At 40.4% G+C, this 23357-nt stretch overlaps 1 protein-coding gene and 1 pseudogene across 2 annotated transcripts; one reads left to right on the top strand and one right to left on the bottom strand.

The window, feature by feature from the left end:
• Window positions 1-361: 361 nt before the first annotated feature.
• On the top strand, window positions 362-8793 carry LOC111655049 (immunoglobulin superfamily containing leucine-rich repeat protein 2 pseudogene; annotated as a pseudogene). The gene is made up of 2 exons (XR_015437247.1): window positions 362-526; window positions 2843-8793. The product of XR_015437247.1 is annotated as an immunoglobulin superfamily containing leucine-rich repeat protein 2 pseudogene (transcript).
• A 569-nt stretch (window positions 8794-9362) lies between these two features.
• LOC111655044 (receptor for retinol uptake stra6-like) lies at window positions 9363-21794 on the bottom strand. Its single transcript, XM_023406288.2, has 17 exons — window positions 21517-21794; window positions 21015-21081; window positions 18837-18922; window positions 18616-18755; window positions 17937-18103; window positions 17139-17246; window positions 15954-16021; window positions 15161-15240; window positions 14984-15045; window positions 14690-14852; window positions 14513-14588; window positions 14027-14160; window positions 13132-13249; window positions 12932-13033; window positions 11879-12042; window positions 11446-11583; window positions 9363-11093 (listed from the first exon to the last, which is right to left on the bottom strand). Exons 1-17 carry the CDS (start codon window positions 21615-21617, stop codon window positions 10846-10848), a joined length of 2022 nt encoding a protein of 673 aa, XP_023262056.1. The 5' UTR covers window positions 21618-21794; the 3' UTR covers window positions 9363-10845.
• Window positions 21795-23357: the final 1563 nt, after the last annotated feature.

Genomic DNA, 23357 nt, shown 5'->3' with positions numbered 1-23357 from the left:
TTTATCTGGGGTTAGTATTTTTAATATATGTATTTATTCTTAAAGTTTTTATTTATTAATCTGTGACTTCTTACCTCTTACTTACCTTTGACCTTTTACTTTTGCTGTTATTAGCAGTAGGTCTGGTTATATTAGTAGTTAGTTTTAATAGCAATTAGCCCTCCCATAGGCCTATACAGTCCACTGGTGGAAACAGTGACGGTCATGTTGAAGGTCGTTTCCCCTTTAAATTTAGCTTTTTGTCGATGGTGTTCTGTCCAGAGCTGAGGGGAGGGGGAGGAGGGGAAAAGGTGAAGGGAGGGTGGGATAACTCAGTATGACATATATTCACAGGCAGGAGAAACCCACGCACCCACGCAAACACACGCGTTTTCATCATGTAGAAGCAGACAGACAGAAAGACAGACAGACAGACGGACGGACTTCGACCTCAAACTTCATACCAGCATGTAGCCCGGGCTGCTGCGATTGGAAACACCGACGGACGCATCCGGATTCCTTTACTGATATAAAATAAAACCCGCAGGTAAGAAGCTTCTCATCCTGGTCTATTGGCTACTAACGCGGTGAGGTGAAGGATCCTCTTCCCTCCCCCGCGCATCAATGTTTCATGCGCGACCCTGCGTCGAGGTGTTTTTGCAGAGAGGAACTTTTGGTCTTGTGTCGGATTACACTGGCAGTTATGATGCGGGTGTCATAGCTGGGAGTGAATCCGCCGGTTTGCAGCAGCAGCAGCAGCAGCAGCAGCAGCAGCAGCAGCAGCAGCTGCAGCAGATCGCCCCGCTGTAAACAAACCCAGCAGACGTGCGGCTGCCTTTCAGCACCAAGGACAGAGCTCCGGAGGCTGCTGCGTAGTTTAACACCGGAGGCGTCTTCTAACAAAAACACAACACAGGCCTTTACTGTCTCTGCTATGAATTAAACACAGAGTAATGTCTCTTAAATAACAATCTTAAACGCAAAAAACGAGGATGAGCTGTGCATTTTCTTGTTGCAGCATTTTCCCAGACGCCACAGAGCCCTCTGGGTAAATATATGGTAACTCACAGTATAGCTGAATCATCACTAATACCAGGCAGAGAAAGAGAATCAATTTGCTAGTTAAAAAAAAAAGGACAGATGTTAATTTCTCAATATCAGAATGACCAGGTGGGAGTCAAGTCATGTGTGCAGTGTGCACCAAAACAGCAAAATTACAACATGGAAAATCAGGAGCAACTTTCAGGTTGCAAATGGCTCCTATTCCTCTCTAAATATAGAACCATCTTATCCTGCAGAGAAATGATCAGATGGACAAAATGGTTCAAGAGTTTGTATGTGCAAATTAGGTCTTGGTTTCATGTTTCCTAGCTTTGAGATGTGATAATAATAATAATACAGATTTATATGGTAAAATTCATGCAGCAAGAAGTGCTTTCAAATGTGACAGCAGGACAAAAGAATTAGAAATATGTGTGGGTTACACAAATATATATATTTTAATTTCTTTGAAATAGACAACTGAATTTTCCTCCCTAATGTCTCGTGGCTGGTGTGATTCAAAATTGGAGGCATGTTTGATGAAAGGCATATTCACGTATCTTAGAGGGAAGATAGATATAGAAGACTGGTAGAGGACAATCTAAGAGCGTGCGATGGAGCATAAAATGAAAGACAGTTTGTCATCAAGCCCCAGGTCACTTGGAGCTTTATATAAGTAGGAGAACTTTAGTATCAATTCAGAAACAAATTGGAGGTCAGTGCAGACTAACTAGAACTGACCTAATGTAAATTGTGTTTCAAATAAGTTTAGGGTGTTGAACCTTGAGAAAGCAACACATTACCTGTCAGGAAGAGAAGGTCAGTGAGTTCTCCGCCAGGCTGGAAAACACAGACTACTCAGATCAAGTCTCTGTCAAAACAGGCAGATTATCTTATCACCGAGATCCAGAAGAAGCTGAGTGAGAAGTTACAGCAAGAAAAATACATCCATCAGCAGTAACTCAAGGCTGAGAATCAGTCTTATGCTGAGTGGGTGAAAGAGGATCAGGAGTTGATCCAGGGGCTGAGGAGTGAGCAGGATGCCCTCCATCAGGAATTGGAGGGCCTGAAAGCAAAACTGCAGGAACTGCCCTCGAACAACCTCGAGAGCTGAAGGAGCAGAAGGAGTCCCTAACACATTTACTGATGCCAGAGCCTGAAGTCTCTGAGGAGAAGCTCCCTAGAGAGAGAAAAAAAGAGGCATCGGTCTGGAAAAGAATCTGCCACTTCCTCATTTTGACTCTTCATGTTCCTTCCCATGGCAGTGTGGGTTTCCTCCGATGCCAAATCCCATATGTTCAGGTGAATTGGACACTCTAAATCGCCCCTAATCAATCAGTTTAAAAAAAGACATTAAACATTTTTCAAAATAAAAGTCCGGCCTGTGTATTAGCCTGTGTATTTTGCAGTAAGTTGTTAGTTGGTATCACACACAACACTGAATGATTTACATAAAATTTATACCAACAATCCATCACCATCAATTATAAATGCTCTGCACCATCAGCTTGACTCATAAATAGTGTTAACAGTCAACAGTTACAAATACGGTATGTTTTATTAAGCACTTATGGAGTTAATATTTCAAAACACTGAAAAAGGTTTTAGGTTAAAATTTCAAGAAATATACGTCCTACATATCTGACTTTTATTTAACAAATGCTACATGGATACTTACAAGTTACATTTTACAGTGCTTTCTTCGCTAACAGTGTAAACATGTTACAGCAAACATTCACAATTAAAATAAAAACTGCTGTAAGAGCAGGTAAATAGAGTTTCATTTACTGATTGATAGATGGACTGTGACACTGTTTTACAGGAGCAGAAAATGGCAGCCGCAGACACCCTCTGCTTCACTTTGTGGATTGCCACGGTCTTCACCACCGGACTCGGCTGCCCTGAGCTCTGCACCTGCTCAGATAAATATGGCCGCCACTTTGCTGAATGCTCCTACAAAGACATAGCTGAAGTCCCAGATGGTTTTCCTTCTAATGTTACAACTGTGAGTCTCTCCGCTAACAAGATCAGTTTGATACCATTGGGGAGTTTTGACAATGTCACCCAGGTGACATCGCTGTGGATGGCCCACAATGAGATCGTCTCCATTGAACAAGGGGCCCTCACGCCTTTGGTTCATCTGCGTAACTTTGACATCAGCCACAATAAAATCGTAGACTTTCCTTGGGAGGATCTGCAGAACCTCACAGCCCTGCATCTGTTGAAGATGAACAACAACGAGATGACCCACCTCCCGAGGAACGCCTTCTCCAACCTCAAAGAGCTGAGGTCCCTGCGACTCAACAGTAACAAATTTGTAACTATTGCTGAAGGGACGTTTGACGGTTTGGTGTCTTTGTCCCATTTGCAGATTTATAGCAATCCCTTTGCGTGCACCTGTTCCCTCAACTGGCTCAGAGCCTGGATTTCACTTTTCAACACCATGTCAGTCGCGGAGCAGGATTTGATTATTTGTGCAAGTCCGGATAAACTTAAAGGGGAAGTGATCGGAAAATTACCTGAGTCAAGGTGCACAAGCCCAAATGTCACAATATGGACTGAACCAAATATTCATAACACAACCCTCTATGAGGCCAACACATTGATCCTGACCTGTGATTTCAAAGGAAACCCGAAGCCACTGGTCATGTGGAATATTCGGAGCAAAAGCCGGAGGCAAGAGCTGGTGTTGTCGTTCACCGAGGATGACTCGGCAGAATCAAATGCGGACTCCTCACTGTCCCTACACCCTGTCAAAGTCTTTAATAATGGAACTCTTATCATTTCACAGCTTAGGAAAGAAGACAGCGGCAACTACAGCTGCTCGGCCACGAATGAGTTTGGTAGAGCTGATGATTCGGTATCTGTGAAGGTGGTGGCCTCACCCAAACCAACACCCCAAACCCAAATGACCACAACACCCACTTACACTGAAACACAATCATCTACACGACGACCAACAGACAAAATATCTATTTTTGATTCTGTGCGTCTTCCTGATGTGAGGAGAAAAGACTTGAACATGAATGTTGTACCAACTGTCCCGCCCACTGCAGAGATTAATTCGGAGTCTTATGAGGAGGAAACAAGATATCCGTCACGTGCTAGTAAATGTGGCCTGACAGCAAATACAAGATACATATCTAGCCATGTCTTTAACGGGAGCCTGGATGATATAAAGCAGTACACATTTGACTTTGGTGTCATTGCGTTAGGGGTGTCAGAAACGGAGGCAACAGTTCGACTCAACCCTCTACTCATACCTAGAGAGAAGAGCGCCAATCGGGACGCCACTACTGCCACATCTGGAAGCCTCCTCAGTGACAGCGAAGAGGACCGCGCCCCTTCAGACGTCTCTGAAGGAGTCCACTCCAGTGGCTTGTATCTGTGCGTCACTGCTGATCGCAAACACTCGGCCGTGCAGTGGTCGAGAATCAAGGAAGGCGTCAACACGTATCTGTTCAGCGGTTTACGCCCTGGCACCAACTACTCCCTGTGTCTGACCTACAAAGGGGAGGACTGCGAGGTCCAGGTGCTGTTCACCACCAGGAGGAGGGTGCCAAACCTGCTGATCATCATCTCGGTCAGCATCTGCCTCCTGACAGTGTCTACTGTGCCTCTGCTCGGCGCGACATGCTTCCACCTGGTGTACAAATATCGCAGCAAGACGTACAAGCTGATCCTGAAGGCCAAAGACCAGTACCACATGGAGAGGAACCTCACCGCCAACTTTAACATCCATGCATCTCACACCGACTCTCAGAGAAAGATTAATGTCAGTCAGCTGGACGAGGAGGAGGGGGAGACGGAGAGCAGAGACGGAGATGGAGAGAAGGAGGCGGATACAGAAGAAAGTTTGGTGACTGAGTCATTTACTTTGTCTCAGTGCAGGGGGAATTTAGACGACTGTGAGGTAGGATCCGAGTACAGTGATAGGCTGCCTTTAGGAGCCGAGGCAGTGAATATTATAAGCAACTACAAATATCCAAATCAGTAAATGCTGAATGTTTCTGACGTAACATAATTTGCATTCAGTTACAAGGTAAAACAGGTTTATTTTGTTTTAAATTTGTGTCAGTGGTTTAGGTTCCCTTTAGCCTTTATGAAAGCTGCCTAGCACGCCCGGTTCTAAACTGCTCTGATTGGGTGGGGCATTAAGAGATGTTGACTGGTTTCTAACTGCCAGACTTCAAGACTCATTACTAGGCTACTCTGAGTGTTATTTAGGACTGTAATCTTTTAACATGCATTGTTTTATGTTACCTAAAACTAAAGTAAAATAATCTAATAATACATAAACCCATAATGTATTTAATTTGGAATTAATTGGTTGATTTTGGTGTGGTCCTCATATGGAAACCGATACACCTGGCATCCTAAAGATGCTATTTAATTTAATAGACTTATCATATATCATTATTATCACCATAACATGCTTTTCTACTGTAGTAAAATATCTTTTCAGTAACAGTAGTTAGTGACCATTGACGTGCTGACATGCTGATGTCAGTGTAGTGTCTCATCTCCAGTCTGAACTTTCTGTTACTGGCAGAGTTTATTGCTGCTCTGTCTCAACGCAGTTAACGTTGTTTTCTTCATCACAGTGACTTACTACCCACTGTACATTTAAACTTACACTAGTTCTGCTCCAGCACTCACAGATCTCTGCTCCTTTTAGCACATTAATTCAGCTGTTAGTTTAGCTTAGCAGTTAGCACTAGCTTCTCTCGCGCGCGCGCTCGGTGTTTCTTGAATCAACAGATGAACGTGTTCATCAGAGTGTGGTGTTGTTGTAAATTCAGTGTAGAAGACTGTGATGTTTATTACATCTTCAGTGATGTGTGCTGTCTTACCTTCGACACACGGCTCAGCTAGCTAACTGGAGCTTTTTCTAATCTGTGACCGTCTGTGTACACAACAGCCTTCAGCGTGATAGGCTATTAGTCGTGACGTGTAACCAATCAGATGGTGCAGTGGGCGGGACATTTCCCTAGACCTCAGAGTGCCGACTACGGATCAAAGACCGACGCAGCTAAAGTACCGCATTTTTTAAATCAGTTGTTGGTTAAAAAATAATAATTGGAAAATGCTGAATAGCCCTACTATTCAGTTATTTTTTAAATTCTGGGATGAAGCGGGACGATTTGGTGCGTCAGTCGGAGCATTTGGTGGGGCATTGCCCACCACACCCCCCGTGCCCATGCCCATGCCCAAAGCTGGGCCCATGTTAATGAGTAAGTAAACAGGCAGGACTCAGTTCACCTGTAATTAAGATCATAAAAGCAACAGAACGAGCAGACAAACAGGAACAGACGGGTGAAGCAAAGATAACGCAGGGAAAAGACAAACAGCTACAGATGAACAGCAAGGTACTGGGCTGGTTTAAATACTGCGACTGATTGGGGAATGGTAAACCGGTGAGCAGGTGGGTGTGGGAAGTCAGGTGACTGGGGACGGAGGGAAAACGGAGGTAAAGGCAGGTCTTGACGGCACGGTAGGGCCTGCAATCAGAGGAGCGTTAGAAGAGGGGAAAACAGGCAGGAATGAATGAAATCGTGACTCTCGTCCAAATGGGTCTCAACTGAAAATTATCAAGAAAATTATACACAGCATTTGGTGGGGGCTCCCCACCCCCGTGCCCATGACTAGAGCCTAGAAATACTGCTTTGTTCTTCAGTGATTTCAAGACTCAAAATATATTTATTGGCTTCAAACCACACCCAAAGCTGAAACACTCTGGCTGGATGCAGCTGCCAGCCTCTATCAACTGTCAGGGGAGGTTTTCCAGACAAAAGTCTTTTAGCAAAGGCTGAACAAGACCTGGTGTGGGCTGTGTTAATCTTATTACACAGACTCTGTTGTAGCTGGGAAAGTCTGGGCTTGTTTTCATCCTTCTAAGGCAATTTTCTGTCATTCATTTATGTACACTTCTGGAAAACAGTTTCCACAAACAACACCAGAAAATGACAAAAAAAATCAAAATCAGACATCAAAGTAGAAAAAGCAGCAATGTCTCTGCAGTTATTAAAACATATGATATGTGGGGAAACACCTATCGCACTACCAGCTTTGGTCATTTGGTTGGCTTACTAGAAAGCACATAGAAACTCTGCACCTTCACCACAGCTGCTCAATCCTCCTCAGGTTTTATTTTTTAAATCTGGATCCAGACCTGCACCAAAATACACATAGTGATAGACAATCATTGGATACCAGATGTGTAGCAAACATGTAAGTCCGGCCAAAATGTTCAAAAAAGGCCTTATCTCTCTACATTAAGAAATACTGTAAACAAATCCTGGAACTAAAGATGTTTTTTTGGACCAAATTTCAGTAAAATCTATTAAAATATTTTAGATATATCCCACTAACTATAAATATATAAAAACAGCAAATAAAACTGAAACATATATAACCTTATAAGTAGAGGTAATATTACATTAAACATACATTCTTTTTGCGAAACCTCCATCATCAATCTGAGAGTTTGTCCACAAGAACCACAGATTGCCAAAATGTTCTTGCACATTGAGGAGAGTCCATAAAGTCAACTCTGAAACAACAGTAATGAGTCCTCAGAGGCTCTGTTGTCCACATGTGTTTTCAATTACACTGGCTGATTAGACCACTTATCAGGTTGAAGTTGAGTGATGTATCCTGGGAAATACATCTTCTACAGATACCAAACTCTATGAACTAACAAAAGTTATAACTTTGTTAATTGTTCCACCATAATAGATGCAGTAAAGATAATAGGAAGTTTGGCAATGGAAGTTAAATCATCTGTGTGGGTGGACTACAGTTTGGATGTGTAGGGGCTTTAATTTTCTTTTTTCTTTTTTAATTTAATTAAGTCTCTAATTAAGTGTTATTATATGCCCAAGTTAATTGTTTTTCTCAGCACAGATACCAACAAGAAGAAATGAAAATCTCTGTGAAGAAATATTCTTACTAACTTTATGGTTATATATTTTTTTATTGCCTCCATGTCTGTTTGTTCAGAGCGTCTTTGTTCAACCTGTGTAAGAAAACAAGAGATGACCACACAACGAACTGACCTTATTTCTGCCGTCCTGTGGTTATTATCAGACCACGTTTGACAACAAAAAGACATGTACGTTACAACAAATAACAAAGCTTGTGTCACATATGAAATGATGAACAATAATGTAAACTAGATGTAAGCAGTAGTAAATGTACTAACTGTACCTAAAATATACCAATATTCTGCTTTAAACTACTCACAGTAAATGTGTGCTGTCGTATCACTGTAGGAGTGAAGTAGCTTAAAAAATACAGACACTCAATCTTCTCAGAAGAGAGTTTAAATGTTTATAAAATCTGTGTCGTTTCAAAGAGAAAACTGTTGTGTCCTGCAGCTGTGAGCTCTTTGTCCAGTAATACTGTGAACATTTCCTATGAAGATAACCTGTTATAGCTCTCTGTCACGATGTTAACATGTGGACAAGTTCAGTATTATCCACCAAGTCTACTTCAGTGTACAACTGTAAAAGCACTAATAATGAGTGTGTACGTGAAGTGATTGCTCAGTTGTATCTGGGTCATGTGTCCATCCTGCTGTTTTTTCCCAGAGTAGCTACTGTGTTAGAAGATCTGCATGCTGCCTGTTGTTTGGGTCAGTGTTTGCTGCTGTACTTTTCTGTTTTACACCCCTGTAATAAATGAAATAGTATGTTTTTACCAAAGTGTTTAAATCTCCTCACCGACTCTCCTGATCCTACGTGCCTCAATAAAGTTTGGACAAAACAACCCTGATAACTGTTTATCTTTTTGTCTCAACAGGACCAGCATACAAACAACTACATCTTAGTTAGCTAGTTAGCCGGCTAGTTAGTTAGTTAGTTTATATTTCCATGTGGTGCAAAACATGGAGGACATCCCACATGGGATTACAAGAGACCAGAATAAACCAAATGTCAAAGTTACCACAAGACCACGTCCTGTAAGACATATATTTAAAATACTTAAATTCAATGTGTCAGTAACTAATGTTTTTTTTAAAAGCATAAAACATTCATATAAAATTTGTTTCATGAAACAGTTTTGTGTGATTTGATGTTTTATCCACAAATAGAGCCTTTTAGGTAGTAAATGTATTAATTATTATTTATTTGATTTGTTTGAATAATAAAATAATGGCTTCATAAAAGCCTTGATACATCATGAATAGATTGATGATAAACAGCTCAAATAAAACCTCAAGTAAGAGAAGGATTAGTTAAAGACTTAATTAAAAAGGAACAATAATAAATAGATGAAATGATCGTTACTTTGTAATTAAAAGGTATAAACAATTAAATACATCAGCAAAATGAAACTAAATCAATTACTTGATATTTAAAGAGATTTTGTAAAACAATCTCATAGTTTTAAAAAGCAATATAAATGAAAAGAAACCAATTTAACAACATACTTTCTATTGGAGCCTTTTATTTTTCTCCAGCAGTCACTTGTCACATGTTAAGAAAACTTTATTTGTAAATCCATTAAAACAGCATATAGGAAATAAAAGGCATCATGTAACAGAAAACTCTCATCTGCCATATTCATGTTATAATGTGCAATAACATTTATATTTGTTATAATATGGTATAATATAAATATGGTGGTTATATTACATTTAAATCCGTAGCCTAGCAACCAAAGGTTATTCTGGAGTAAGAATAAAGTTCTTGTGTTTTTTCATGTTATCACGTCACACAAGTTGATAAAATTCTACCATCCGTGATCTTACGAAATCCTCTCAGCGAGGAGAAGAGAGAACATACAGAGAACCAGCATGTGCTGACATTTCTGCATTAACCTGGGGCAATAATAGACTCATGTCCGAGCTCTAATCGATCCTCTGCTCCAGTTCTGATGCTGACATTGATCAGCTCTGTCAGTCTGTGCAATGTCAGTGTGGAATTACTAAAAGGCCTCTAGACTATTGCACAAGCGTGACACAATTACAGTTAATTTTAATCAGTAGCTGAGACCTGATTCATGTTGGAGCTGATGGGAAGATATATAGTTATATTTTATTAAATGCCACCAGCTTCCTGGTGAGTGATACTTTTTATTTTAAGTTTCAAAGCTTTTTTTTCCACATGTGAAACCATTGCTACTGGGGCTGAGAGGCATCTTAGTACGTCAGTAACAGGTGGAGACAAACTCTAAAGCCAGAACCAGTCTGTAGAAATCCCACAAGTCCACAAGACATTCAACCACTTATGTGAAGGTGAATAAATCACATCAGGAGCAAATTTCCAGCTTTAAAAAACTGTGCTTTGGACAACAACAAATGTTCTGCTGGCTTTGAGTTTGTCACCATGTGCCTGACTTGACCTACATCACAGACTCTGGATAAACCCTGGCTGATGATTTAGGTTATTCTAGTGCCACCAGCTGGGCCGAGCAAAAATCTGGCAGGACAGCAGTAGTATACTCCAAACAAGATCACACCGGACGTGTTCACACACAAAAACTAAATGACAGCTCTGTGTTTTCATATGGATCACCGAGCCATGTTGCCTAACTATAATCATATCTCAGCTGTAGTTAACCATAACCTGTCCTGAACCTTGGACATACCATTGTTGCCATTGCAAAAGCAGGAATCTTAAGAATCATTCAGTATTGGCAATATAATAATATAATAATAGTAATAATAATAACAAAAGATAATCAAATGGACTCATTCATCACCCAAAATATAGTGTTGAATGTGATTGGTTTCTACTTTTCCTGTGAACTGTTTTGTCTCTCATGTAATACGACTTTGTTTGGAGTAAACCACCAGCTCTACGGTCTAGATCAGGGAGCTCAGTCAGTTTTATCTTGGTTTGTTGCGGTCTCCGTGGACTGCTCAGGCTCGGTGGCCTCCTTCTTGCTGCCTTTCTTGGAGCTGATTTTGGGGGTGCCGTTCAGGATGCTCTCCGAGGTCTGCAGCGTCTGGAAGTGCTTCCTGGAGCCCAGCAGGGACGGGTTGTTGACCAGCGTGTAGAGCAGCTGCCAGCGAGAGCGAATCCTCCGACTGCTGGTCGCCTTGCTCGGCCGGTTCTCCTGGATCCCTGAAAGCATGGAGGAGGAGCAGGCTGTCAGGGCAGAGGGAGACACCGGACTGAAAGGCTGAGGGTCGATGAATGTACTGCAAATCTGGTTACTCCAATCACTGCGATGTTCATGTTTCATAAATATGAATAAATGTGGAAGATTGAAACAAGGTGAATCTGTTATTTGTTATTAGATCAATAATTTCAGTTCTGGTCTTGTTCTGGGGGTGGTGGGTCTAGAGATCCTGCTAAATGTTTGGATGCTAAGTGAATGGATGACAACATGCTAACCAACATATGTGTGTGTGTGTGTGTGTGTGTGTGTGTGTGTGTGTGTGTGTGTGTGTGTGTATGCAGTCGGGATCTATACCTTCCTCTGCGTCTCGTATTTTCTGTCCAGCTCTGCCGCCCTCGATCATCATGTCCAGCAGCAGCCCACAGAAAGCCTTCACCACCGGATGTGACTGGCTCACCTCCACCTTCAAGAAGTGGGTGTAGTATCGGTAGGCTGGATGGGGTCAGAGGTCACAGAGCGTAAAGTCAGACTGAGAACACATCCGGATAATATCTTCAATTCTGTGCGTGCATGCTTTCTTTGACCACACAACTCCAACTTCATATTTATCGGTTAATGCTGTTTTATCTTTTCATTGTCAACAAATCGCCTGAAGAAACCAAAACCAACGATTCATTTATCCAACTAATAAACATCGTCTGGTTGCCGCAGCCTGAGAGCTGATGCGTATCTGCCACAGAACTGCATCATGTGCTTAAAGTAATTTAATAAAGCCACACTGTTGTACCTGGGTCATAGGACTCTGCGGTGCGGTGCAGCAGACTGACGTCGATACGACCCAGGTGGATGATGTTGTACAAAGCTGTTATCACCATTCTCCATATTGCCACTATCACTCCCACCAACGTGTTGATGAGGAAGAGCAGGTAGGTCAGGAGGAAGAGACTCTCTCTGGAAATCACCATAGAATGTGTCAGAAAAATTACCTTAGCATTTTACACATGAAGACCAGTTCACTTGTCGTTGTCGGTATCAATCAGCCTGATACAAGAAATACAGCTGGCTACAGCAGAGTCTAAAGACATATTTCAAGTTGCATGATGGGAAGTGAGAACTTTATTGAATTGCAATACTAAATTGACGGAGTAACTATTCAATAATAATTTCTGTACATTTGTATTTCCCAATAAAAAGGACTAAATGGTGTTTCAAACTGCCGGGAGCGCAATTCACAAAACACAGGATCGGTTGTTATGTAAAGTTGTTGTCTAAATTAAACATATTAAAGTATAAAAATACTGGAATTTATACTTTTATTTCTTGGCTTAAAAGTAATTTAAATTAAATATATTAGAGTATAAAAATACTGGCATTTACGTATTTATTTCTTGGTTTAAAAGTAATTTAAATTCAATATATTAGAGTATAGAAATACTGGAATCAGCCTACAAAATACACAACAGTCCTTTAATTGTAAAATCAAACTACCCCATGCCCCCAATTACAGCTCTGACATAATTAACAATCAAATCATTGTAATATCTCAATGACAGAGTGATTTCTCTAATATTCTACTGAAATTGATCTTTTCCCATTTGTAAATGTCACAAAACTTACAGCACTGAGAATAAAGCAGTTCAGTATCAGATGGAGAAACATATACTCTATCTATTAGCTTCTTTTAAAATAAATTAGCACAATATACAACAGTTACAACAAATACCTTTCACAGGTAACTCGAGCACAACTTTACACGATTAATTTCTATTTAATTGATTATATTATATTCTAATTATATTCTGTTACTATATTCTATTATAATATTGCCGGCTTCTCATACCTGTGGTTCAAGTCTCTTGTTCCAGCTTCCTTCTTGATGAAAGCAAACTTGGCAGTCACATGCTGAAGCACTGTCGCCAGTGTCAGTGTGACCCAGGCAGGCCTGAGACGTCACAAACCACAGTGAGGGAAGAAGAAGTTATCTCTGTTCCGATCATTAATTAAAAAGAATAAGAGCTACATGCGACGTTGCCGACTCACCATGCCTTTCCTGCGATTTCAAACACGATGATGTTACGGCCGTGAAAAATAGGGATAATGATCAGAAACACCAGGAACAAGAAGCAGATGAAAAACACAACAGTCTGGATGGCCATTCCTGCAGCACAGCACAGAAACAGGCCGTTATTAACCATAAAGTCAAAACACATGTCTGAATATATTTTCTTTCTTTGTTTTTTATCGAAGCAGTTTATTAAAAATCTGAAAACTAAATTCTGCCATTTCATTCATCAATCCAAATATTAATTAAAGGATAAGAGAAGCATTATTTTATATGTTTTCTTACTGTAAAAAAATCCCACGAAGCGACCAAAATCAACAAACTCAACTCAAAGCTCATTGGTTCCCCAATATGTCATTTTTTCAAAACGTCTCACAAACACACTGGCTTTTTGCAGACTTCACTGTGCTGTAGAATTAATTTTAAATGAATAAAACCGATCTCAACTTTTTAGAACTTTAATAAAAAATAATGAACTGAAATCTTTCATTATAAAAGTATTCAGACCCTTTGCTGGTCAAGTGCTTCCTGTTTGCTAAGAATGGGACAAAGAGCCCAGATTCAGGTGTGTAAAGCTTGTAGAGGTTTATACTCAAAGAGGCTTCTACAGAGCACTGAAATAAGGGTCTGAATACGTTTGCAAATCTTCACTTCGGATTATTGAGTGTAGATGTGTTTTTAATAGTCTTTCTCTGAACAACAGTGGAGCTGTATGGAACAGAGGGATAAAATATGATTCTCTTTCGCATCAATTTAATTAGTTAGTTTTGTTCTTTTCATTGGATCGGTTGGAAATATTCCTTTATTTGTTGTAGAATATTACAAGCTTTATCCTGAAATGAAGTTAGAATCAATGATGATTTTCAGCTTTACCGAAGCAGACGATTGCAGCCTGGTATCCTGTCAATCCCATCCAGCAGACGATACCAGGTTTAGATGGAGAGATGGTCTTCTGGCTGTTATAGATGTTGTAAATGTCTCCCTTATACAGGCCTTTCAGGTTTGACCTACAAGAAGTGAAATCAGTGATACGTCAGGCAAGAGGGAATCTAACAGACACAACACACAGCACAGAGAGATGTGGGTGGGGTTACATCGGGACGCTCGTCCAGTTCCCACTTGGACATGGGCATGAAAAAAAGTAGTAGTAGCAGAGTAAAGTTAGAAGTTGAGCTTTGTAGTTGGATAAATTCAGCCATTTGACTAAGAAAAAAAAAAAGGAATAAAGCAGGAACATTTACTATCAATAGTATTTCAATTATCACATCGTTAAAAGTTACTGAGGAGAAATCAGGACTCATCAAGAAAAGATAATCGACTGTAACCAGACACCTCTCTACGGAGTGTTATTGCACATACCTGTGGAGAACCATGGACCTCATGAGCATAACGAGACTGACCAAACAAGACAGGGTCATCGCACACAGGTAGCACACTAACAAAAGCAAGACAAAAGAAGTTATTGTTCTTTTTCTTTTTTAAAGGTACAGTGTCAGATTTTGTTAAAATGCTAAAAAAACAAGTTTCCTCACATACCTTCCAACAACCAGGTGTAGAAGGTCACGATCTTGACGACCTCCATCCTGTTGTCTGATAGGACGATCCCGAAGCCCAGTAACAGGAAGGCGATGTTTTCATCAATACCAGCGCGGACAATATGGAGAATGGGGACCACCATCACGACCAACAACAACGCCGTCTGAAACCAAGAGAAGTTACAACATGGTGTGTTTTCTGCTCCACAAACATAAACAGCAGTAAATACATTTTTATCAGATGGTAAAACATGATGATGATGATGATGATGATGATGGCTGATGAAGGACTTACATGATATATCGCCACTAAAGCAACAAACGCCGACACAGCCAGCTTGAGCGGGAAACGAAACACTGAAAGACAGAATGAGTTATTGTCTCACCACATCCCTTCAGACCTTTAACTTATAAGATTGGCTACAGTCAATGTGTCATTACATTGTAAAAAATCAAGAGAGAAGGTACTCACCTTTTTCAGGTATATAAATATAACTCTTCGGCACCTCCAGTATTCTCTCTGCCAGTGTTGGTTTGTCTGTAGCTGACGAGCTACAATCATGAACAGATCATGTGAGTCAAATACAATATAAACGCTCTTCCTTTCAATTTAAATATAATGACAGGTGACAGTAATTAAGATGAAAAATTAATACATTTTATTGCCCTAAATCATTTTAATGAGATAATCTAAATGAATAAACCGTAATTTGTAATGTGTAAATGTATAATCATATAATATAAATAATATAAACAATAGAATATAAACAATGCTACAAAGTTAAAGTCCATTTTGTTAAATTACCAGCTGCATCTTTGGAGAATTTTAACTTCAGTAAAACATCATATCTTCATCAATGTGGGGAGTTTCAGTTTAAGGGGATTAGAGAGTCAATATATGAAATTGTTTCAAAGTTTCATATGTAACTTTCACATGTGCTTTTATTTTATGATGAAGATGATTATGATAAAAAAAAAGTGGATTTATTCTGAAAGGTAGTGGGAGGAAAGAAAGTTCTGGTATATATGAAAGAGCGCTTCAAACCTCACACCTGTGGTTTTTGGGCGGGAAAAGCACAGGTGTCAGTGATTACTAAAATAACGAGCACATTTCATTTAGCTGATGGGATCCTGGTTTTGTTCATACTGGTCCGCGATCACGGTGTTCTGGGACACTGTTCACCTGCGTTTTGTAAGATCTGTAAAATAATACCACGACCTAGATGTGTCATGAAACTAAGCATCATTGCTTTAGCTCCAATCACCTGACAGCGGACGACTTTTTCTTGAGAAGTGACTTCACGTAGTCGTTGTAGTAGCTGCTGTCGAGGTCCTGTGAGCAAAAAAAAAACTTACAATGAGTCACTGTATGAGGAAGTAGCTAGAGGATGTTATTACGATAAGGTCAAAGGTCATGTGTTTCAATTTCTTGATAATTTCCAGTGGAAAACGTTTGACTCTCCATTTGGACCAGAGTCATGATTTTTTCATCTTCATTTAATTAATTCCTGCCTGTTTTCACATCTTCTAACTCTCCTCTCGCTGCAGACCCTACCACGCCCTCATGACCTGCAGTAACCTCTGCTTTCCCTCCGTCCCCATTCACCTGACGCCCCACACCCACCTGCTCACCTGTTTCCCATTCCCCAATCAGTCACAGTATTTAAACCAGTCCAGTTACTCTGTTCTCAGTCCTGGTGCCTCAGCTGTCTGTTCCTGTCGGTTCTGTTGCTTTTGTGATCTTAATTACAGGTGAACTGTTTTCTGACCCATCAACACCGCACTGAATCAAAACCACTGACCAGGCCATGTAATATTTAAATTGCCCCACTGCCACTTGACAAAATAAATCCTGTCCGAAGGCGGCTTTAGGAAGGTTCAGCATCATTTCAAGAAGACAGAAACGATCCTGTTATATTCTGGATAATTAAGGGTCTTGATACTGCTCATTCCCTGAAATTAAAACTGGGTTTCGGGCACTGAGCATGGTTGAAAAGATTACCTCAAAAGATATATGTCATTCTCTTTTTGATGAGCTGTATAATTAGTTTGAATAAGAAAAAGTAAAAATACAAGTTTAAAAGGTTAATGACTGAAATTTCTGGTTTTCCTGTTTGTTTGTTCTCACCACAGGGAGCTCTAAATCTAAATCACTGACCAAAACTGTAGACAGATTAAATCTGCTGTTGAAACAAACTCATTTATTTGAAAGGGGGGGAGGAAATATCACCTCCCTTGTCATAATCTGCACAAGGACGCTGAGTTAAACCCACTCTGCTCTGAACAAGCTGCTTACAGTAATCATGGTTGTGATTTACATAGTTGAAATTCATGTTTCTTGCTTCAGTTGCACCAGAGACAGTTTACACAAAAATCATGAGGCAGAAAAAATGTTTGACTATGTTTTGTCCTGGCTGTACGTTGACGTCCATGTTGATGTCTTTTCTCACCTCATCAGTCTTTGGTCCTTTGACAAACAGCAAAATAAACTGGACACAGAGATATGCCAGGCAGGCCAGCTGAGGCAGACTCGCAAGCAGAGCGTAGAACTTATAGATCTGCGAAGAGGAAAAAATGTTAAAGTGTCAGTTTTTGTTCATGTGGTTTTTATGTGTTTCAGCTGAAATTAATGTCACGTTCTGATTAGTCTGATTAATCCACTGTCAACAGTTTTCAGTATTTTCTACTGAAGCTTAAAGCTGCACCTTTGACATTTGTTTTACTTTTATAAAGATTATTATGCCAAAGAAATGTGTAATTTTTGAAGAAACCGAACAGGACCGACTGCACTCCACAGCTAGCCTTAGCTAAAGCTAACTTACCAAGTTTTTCCTCTTTCGTGTGACTTAAGATGAATTTTCACGCCCCAATATCTTAGTCTTTGAGTTTTGTAATGCCACATGTAAAACAGTGTCTAGAACAAAGTGGATAAAAGTAACACAGATCTAGAAACTAATCCTGCTAATATAGTTTAGATTTCTTTTAGATTGAGAACAATAACTTATCTGGTTTATCTAGCAATGATAGTACTGTAACTTTTCCTCTGCAGTTCCCCATTTAGAGTATTTTGGCCTCTTTCAGCACATTGTTTTGGCTTTACAGCTCAAACAGCTTCTGTTTTGGTTCATTTGTGTCGTTTCCAGCAGCAGCATGAAGCATGAAAACGGCTCCAATGAACCCACAGTATATTATAATATTGGAGTAAAACCTTTTCGTATGCATATATAAGCATGTTGCTGGTATCTTGCCTCTGGAGTCTTTGGACAGTCAAACTTCTGCCACACCAGGACCCCGAAGTGACTGAAGGAGAGGAGCGCCCCGAACACATAACCTGTTTTACGCTGCAGAGTGCCGCAGGCCAACAGAGGATAATACAGGACTGGATAGTAGAAGATGGCGATGATCTTCATGTACTCTGACAAACGAGGGATAACACAGAGGAGTGTGTCATTTATTGACAAAACAGAAGACAACGATCAGGACGGTTCATTACTAAACTAGTTTCTGTCTCACTTGCCTTAAATAGAGACTAGTGTTTTTGATCCATTAAATCACTTCAGTCTTTTCTAAATTTACAAGGTTAGAGGAAAGTTTTACTTCCTTCCAGTTACTACTTATCTTAATATAATGAGTTTAAAAAGCTTCAGGGCAAATAAAAGAAACAGATCACTGTGTGTGATTGTATATTCTGAGACTGCACACAATGTAGGTCTTTAATTAAACACAGGCATGTCCTAGGGCGCCCTGGTGGCTCACCTGGTAGAGCGTGTACCACAAAGGATTAATCCGAACCAGCGGCCTTGGTTTGAATCTGACCTGTGGCCCTTTGACTGTGACCCTGTGACTTTCCTGTCTCTCTCACTTTCTGTATCCACAGAAAGGCAAAAATGCCCCAAAAAATAACTTAAAAAAAACACAAATGTCCACCTTTAATTTCCGCTGGAGTATCTCTGCAGAAAGGCAATGGGTCCGGGGCGATCACCAGCATAGCCAGCTTGCTGAACACCAGTCCAAACACAGCCATGGTCAGGCCCTTTTCCTGAGTCTGGTCCAGGAAGTTGGTCGGACTGTGAAATAAAAACAGGAACGTGTAAGACAAACCTGCCGTCTGAAGCCCCAATTATCTCTTAGGTGTATTGTGAATTGACCTGAAGATGCTGGAGGATCCTCTTGCAAATCCTTGGCAGAATTTGTTTTTCCTGGAGAGAGCTGCCAGGATCAACATGACCACCAGCTACAGGGGAAGATGAAGTTCATCAGGACATCAGGACTTCAATTAAATCACATCACTGTTTTCCTCTCAAAACTCGGGTGGCCTACAACTCAGTACTGCACCTGAACGCCTCACACACACACACACACACACACACACACACAGCACTGGAGCTGATGCTAACAAGCTACATTTTTTACCACCTTTAACATGTGATTCTGCTCCATGTTACCTTAAGGTTTAAAGTGTACAGGGATACAGACTGAACTTAGTTCTTAACAAACTTAACTTTGTTTCCTCTGCTTCCGTCGTATCTGTTTTCTTCAATGATTCAATTCCACCACAAAAAGGAAGGGTCTCAGTCAGTGCATGCTGGGAAGTCCGCTAATGTTTGTCTGTAAAAACCTAATTTAATGAGTCGTCTGAACCATCAGCAGTCCTTTTATTTCTGCTCATCATTTCAAGTCCAAAGATTTCAAGTCAGAACGACTCATGTTTCTAAGTTCTGAAATGGTCTAAAAATATTTGTTTAATTAGTCTAAATTGAAGTAACATTAAATGAATAAAACTTATATATTTATCTAAAGTTAATAATAAAACACACTCCACTAAATGTCTGCATGATGTTTTACTTCTGAGCGCCTCATATAAAGAGCATTTTTCAGACCGGACTCTTGTTATTTCTGCTCAGCTGCAGTGACCCAGCTGTCACAGTTTATTATCTCCTGAACAAGGAAAATGGCCCGTGTCCCCTCTGTGTACAGTACGAGGGGGTCTCTTGACCGAGTTAAAGTGGCCCTCACTTGTAATTGGGTGAAGGCGAAACGAGGGTAAACATCGTTAAATCTGACATCAGTCTGAAGCGAACACAGCTGATGGTTCATAGAGAAAGCCCCAAAGGATTTGATGGAAGATGCACAAACTTCTACACTCACTGTTTTCCACTAATGTTGCATTTAGAAGGAGGACAATGTTTTGTAAATGCCTTTATACAGCTTTATGTAAATTAATAGATATTTACAATCAGGAAACCTGCAGCCGGTTGCATCAGCTGTTCATAAGGTCAAACTTTCAGCCTGTTTGTAACGCAAGTGTTTGGAGTTTAGCAGTGTTTGCAGTTTTAAGCATAAAACTGGTTGCACAACACAGGCTGGTTACCATGTGGAGACTAGTTACTAAATATTCAGACTCACTAAATGGCAGATGTAACTTAAAATACTGTAAGTTAACCGAATTAGCCAATGTTCTGTTAACATGCTAATACAACCCCTTTAGCCTTGATTATGTCATTCTGTTGGGACCATATGTCCTGATGCTTCAAAATGCTGTGTAACAATGACGTAAACGGACGAGACGATTGTTTGTTTTCTCTACTTTTCTCAAATCTTTGCTTTTTTTTCTTGTGAATTAGTCAAGTGTTTTACCCACTGAATGAAATGGGAACATCACTCTTTGGTTGAACAGCTCACAGCTCATGGATATTCCTCCTCAAAATTACACAACACAAATACAGTGTTTGTCCTCGAATTATCTGTGTCCCAATTCAGGAGCTGCGTCTTTCAGAGGCTGGATTTGGGGAACGATTGCACCACTGTGGCACAATTAAGCCTTTCCCACTTCGAAGGCTCCAACATGTGGATCCTTCGTGGCCCAACCTATCCCAAGATTCATTGGGTTCCAGATCAGTTCAACAGCTAAAAATATAGCTGTTAAAATACCAAGAGACTTAAAACCTCAAGTTTTTGTAAATAAAAGTTTACATGTTGTCAAGTTTTCTTGGCATCAGGAGCGACGCGGAAATCCTCCGTAGGCCCGACCGTCTCATTTTGTCTGTGCCTTTGCTGAATAAGAGAAACATGTTTTGTGACGTGACAGAGCTACGGTGAAGTATTGATTAGGTTTAGATCGTGCTTTGGGTTAAAGCACAGTCACCTGACCCTCCTCCTTGAATGTGAACATATGATGTTTTGGGACATTTGCAGAAACAACTTATGCCGTCATTTTCTTTGGGAGACAGATCTCATGTCTAGGTGAACACTCAAAAGAAAATCTGCCTTTACATTTCAGACGTACAGTCGCTTTTTTTTTTTAACTTTGACTTGAGTATACTTACAGATATTGACAGCATGCATACGTTGAAGAGTCTGTCATCTGCTGTTGGGTAACATGGTAAAATAACTCTGTGACAAAAACAAAGAGACAATAAATAAAGCTGAAGTCAGTCACATTCAGAGCAACCAAGCTGCAAATGTGTGAGAAACAAAAGAAATGAGAATCTTAGAGAGACGCCCTCTTGCAAATATCTGTCCATAATTTTCTGTTTTGAATTGACTGTCATTCTTTATTTATTTATTTATTTATTATTATTCAATAGAGTCCAGGTTTCAAAATTATTTCAGGGTTGGACGATTCAATTAAAATTTCCAGATTTGCTTTCACCTCTGAAACTGTGCGAATGAATCACAATAACAAGTCAAACTAAAACCTATCCTGCACATACAAAGACTCAGTACTAAATATGTGCAACAGTGAAAATAGGAATCAGATGTTTTTACAGATAACCAGTCAAACCTCCTGCTCTGATCAATCTGAAACGATCTGGGTTTCATACTCACTCTTTGGGTGGTTTGGTCGGCTCTGCGTTGTTGGAGTACCAGTCTGAATATTCATAGTAGGAATATTCAAAAGGCTCAAATTCAACTTTACTGTGATTCATCGCGGCTGCTCAGTCGAGTCAAACAGGTGAAGTGGGACAAAAAAAAAAAAAAAAAAGATCCAGAGGAGTCCGGATCCTCGTTCCCTGTCAGGTAACCTCGCTCAGTGATCTGCTGGTGCTGTAACGTGTCGGGACAGTTTGGCCCAAACACCCCGACACATTCCAGTCCAACCAAGAGCCAAACACAGCAGATTAACAGCTGCTGAGAGGGGAGTGAGAGAGGAGAGAGAGAGGTTCAACATTACAGTGAATGAGGGAAGAAATGGAGGAAGAAACTGACCCAAAGTGACCTCTAGTGCTCCTTAAAGTGACAAGTGCTCCTCATTCTCTAAATGTAGTTAATTAATTCAAATTTAATTGACTAGAGTCAAGTTGTCGTGTTTCTTAATTCTACTATAAACATTCATATAAAAACTGAAATTTCTGATCACTTTAGATATAGACGTACAGAAATGTGCAAAAGTTTTAGGCACTTTAGATATTTTAGATTCGTATCCATCACACAAGAGTGAGCCCAAACACACAGTCAGAGTCATAGAGAACTATCTGCAGATGGTGTGGCCCCCCACAGAGTCCTGATCTCAGCATCGTGGAGTCAGTCTGGGATCATGTGAAGAGACAGAAGAGACTGAGACTAAATCTGTATTTCCCTGCTGCCTGACTATGATGAAATTCAGAGTTTTTCGCAGATATTTAAGTCTGTCGTTGCTCAGGTAGTCGAACCTGCTGGTAGTTAATATCAGAGTTGGTGGTTCAGTCCATTTGTAAAATGCATCAGGGGGGAAAATGTGATTTACTTTGCATTAACGAACATAATGAAAGTAACTCTTACAGTCAATGATCCTAATCTACATCATTTAATCATGTATTTATTTGGATTTTGCTCATATATTTTGCATTTCCTTTTGGCAGCTAAAATGTTGGTGATGAAGTGAGGCACCATCTTTGATCTGAAGCAGTTTAAAGCGTGACTGTAGCTGTGTGGCGTGTTCATGTCGAAATAAAAGCACTCTGTGATCTCTGGTTAAGTAATGTCATTTTTTGCGCTGAAACGTGGCGTTAACCTGTTTGCCTCCCTCTGCCTGTTACTCAAGAGACTAATCTCATAATAAGATGAAAATCTCTCGTTTAAACAGAGGCGACCTTTGTGTGAGAAGAGATTAGGAAAGGCCAAAATGAGAATGTTGATCATTTGACACGTGAGGTAAAGCCTTAGTTCAGGATCCCTCAGAACTCGTGTTTTATTTCTATAACATGACAATAAGACAGAAAACATGAGATGAGCTGCTGCAGAGTCACTGACCAGAGGACGGACACAGATCACAGACCTACAGCTTCACCAGACTGGAGCATAAAGATGGACTCAGTGATCCAGTTAGCTCTTCCCGTGCTCGTCTTGTGCATCATGATGAATATTTAAAGGCTTATTTTCAGCCACTGGAGTCATTACTCGCAGCTGGAAGTGACACACTTTGCTGTGAAATCAGACGAATCTCCTTTGGCAGTTCAAAGTTTCTTAATCTGGATCAGTGAGCTTGCTCATATGACGGCGAGCACACAAGGGCCAGTTGATCTGACCCCAGGATTTTCTGACTGCGTGGGTGTACGAGGGCCACGCACAGGACCCACGCTGCCCGACTGCTGCTATTTCAAAATAAAAGGCCACCATTGATGTGCTGGATGTTATTCTTAGCTTCTTAAACTCCAGAGTTAAAGCTAAATTTAAGTCGCTAACAGAAG

The sequence above is a fragment of the Seriola lalandi genome, unplaced genomic scaffold, assembly GCF_002814215.2.
Source record: "Seriola lalandi dorsalis isolate HSWRI2012SDOR001 ecotype SW California unplaced genomic scaffold, Sedor1 jcf7180002054299, whole genome shotgun sequence".
NCBI classification, from domain to species: domain Eukaryota; kingdom Metazoa; phylum Chordata; class Actinopteri; order Carangiformes; family Carangidae; genus Seriola; species Seriola lalandi.
Note: the sequence above shows the minus strand (reverse complement) of the source record. Positions and strands in the feature narration are given on the sequence as shown.

What these genes read in the sequence shown, in the direction of transcription:
- LOC111655044 (XM_023406288.2), bottom strand. Translation starts at nt 21,617, where the DNA reads ATGAATCACAGTAAAGTTGAATTTGAGCCTTTTGAATATTCCTACTAT. An exon ending in AAGGACCAAAGACTGATGAG is followed by an intron (nt 16,022 to 17,138) that starts GTGAGAAAAGAC and finishes TTTTGCTCACAG; the next exon opens with GACCTCGACAGCAGCTACTA. An exon ending in GGCTGCAATCGTCTGCTTCG is followed by an intron (nt 13,250 to 14,026) that starts GTAAAGCTGAAA and finishes GCTGTGCTGCAG; the next exon opens with GAATGGCCATCCAGACTGTT.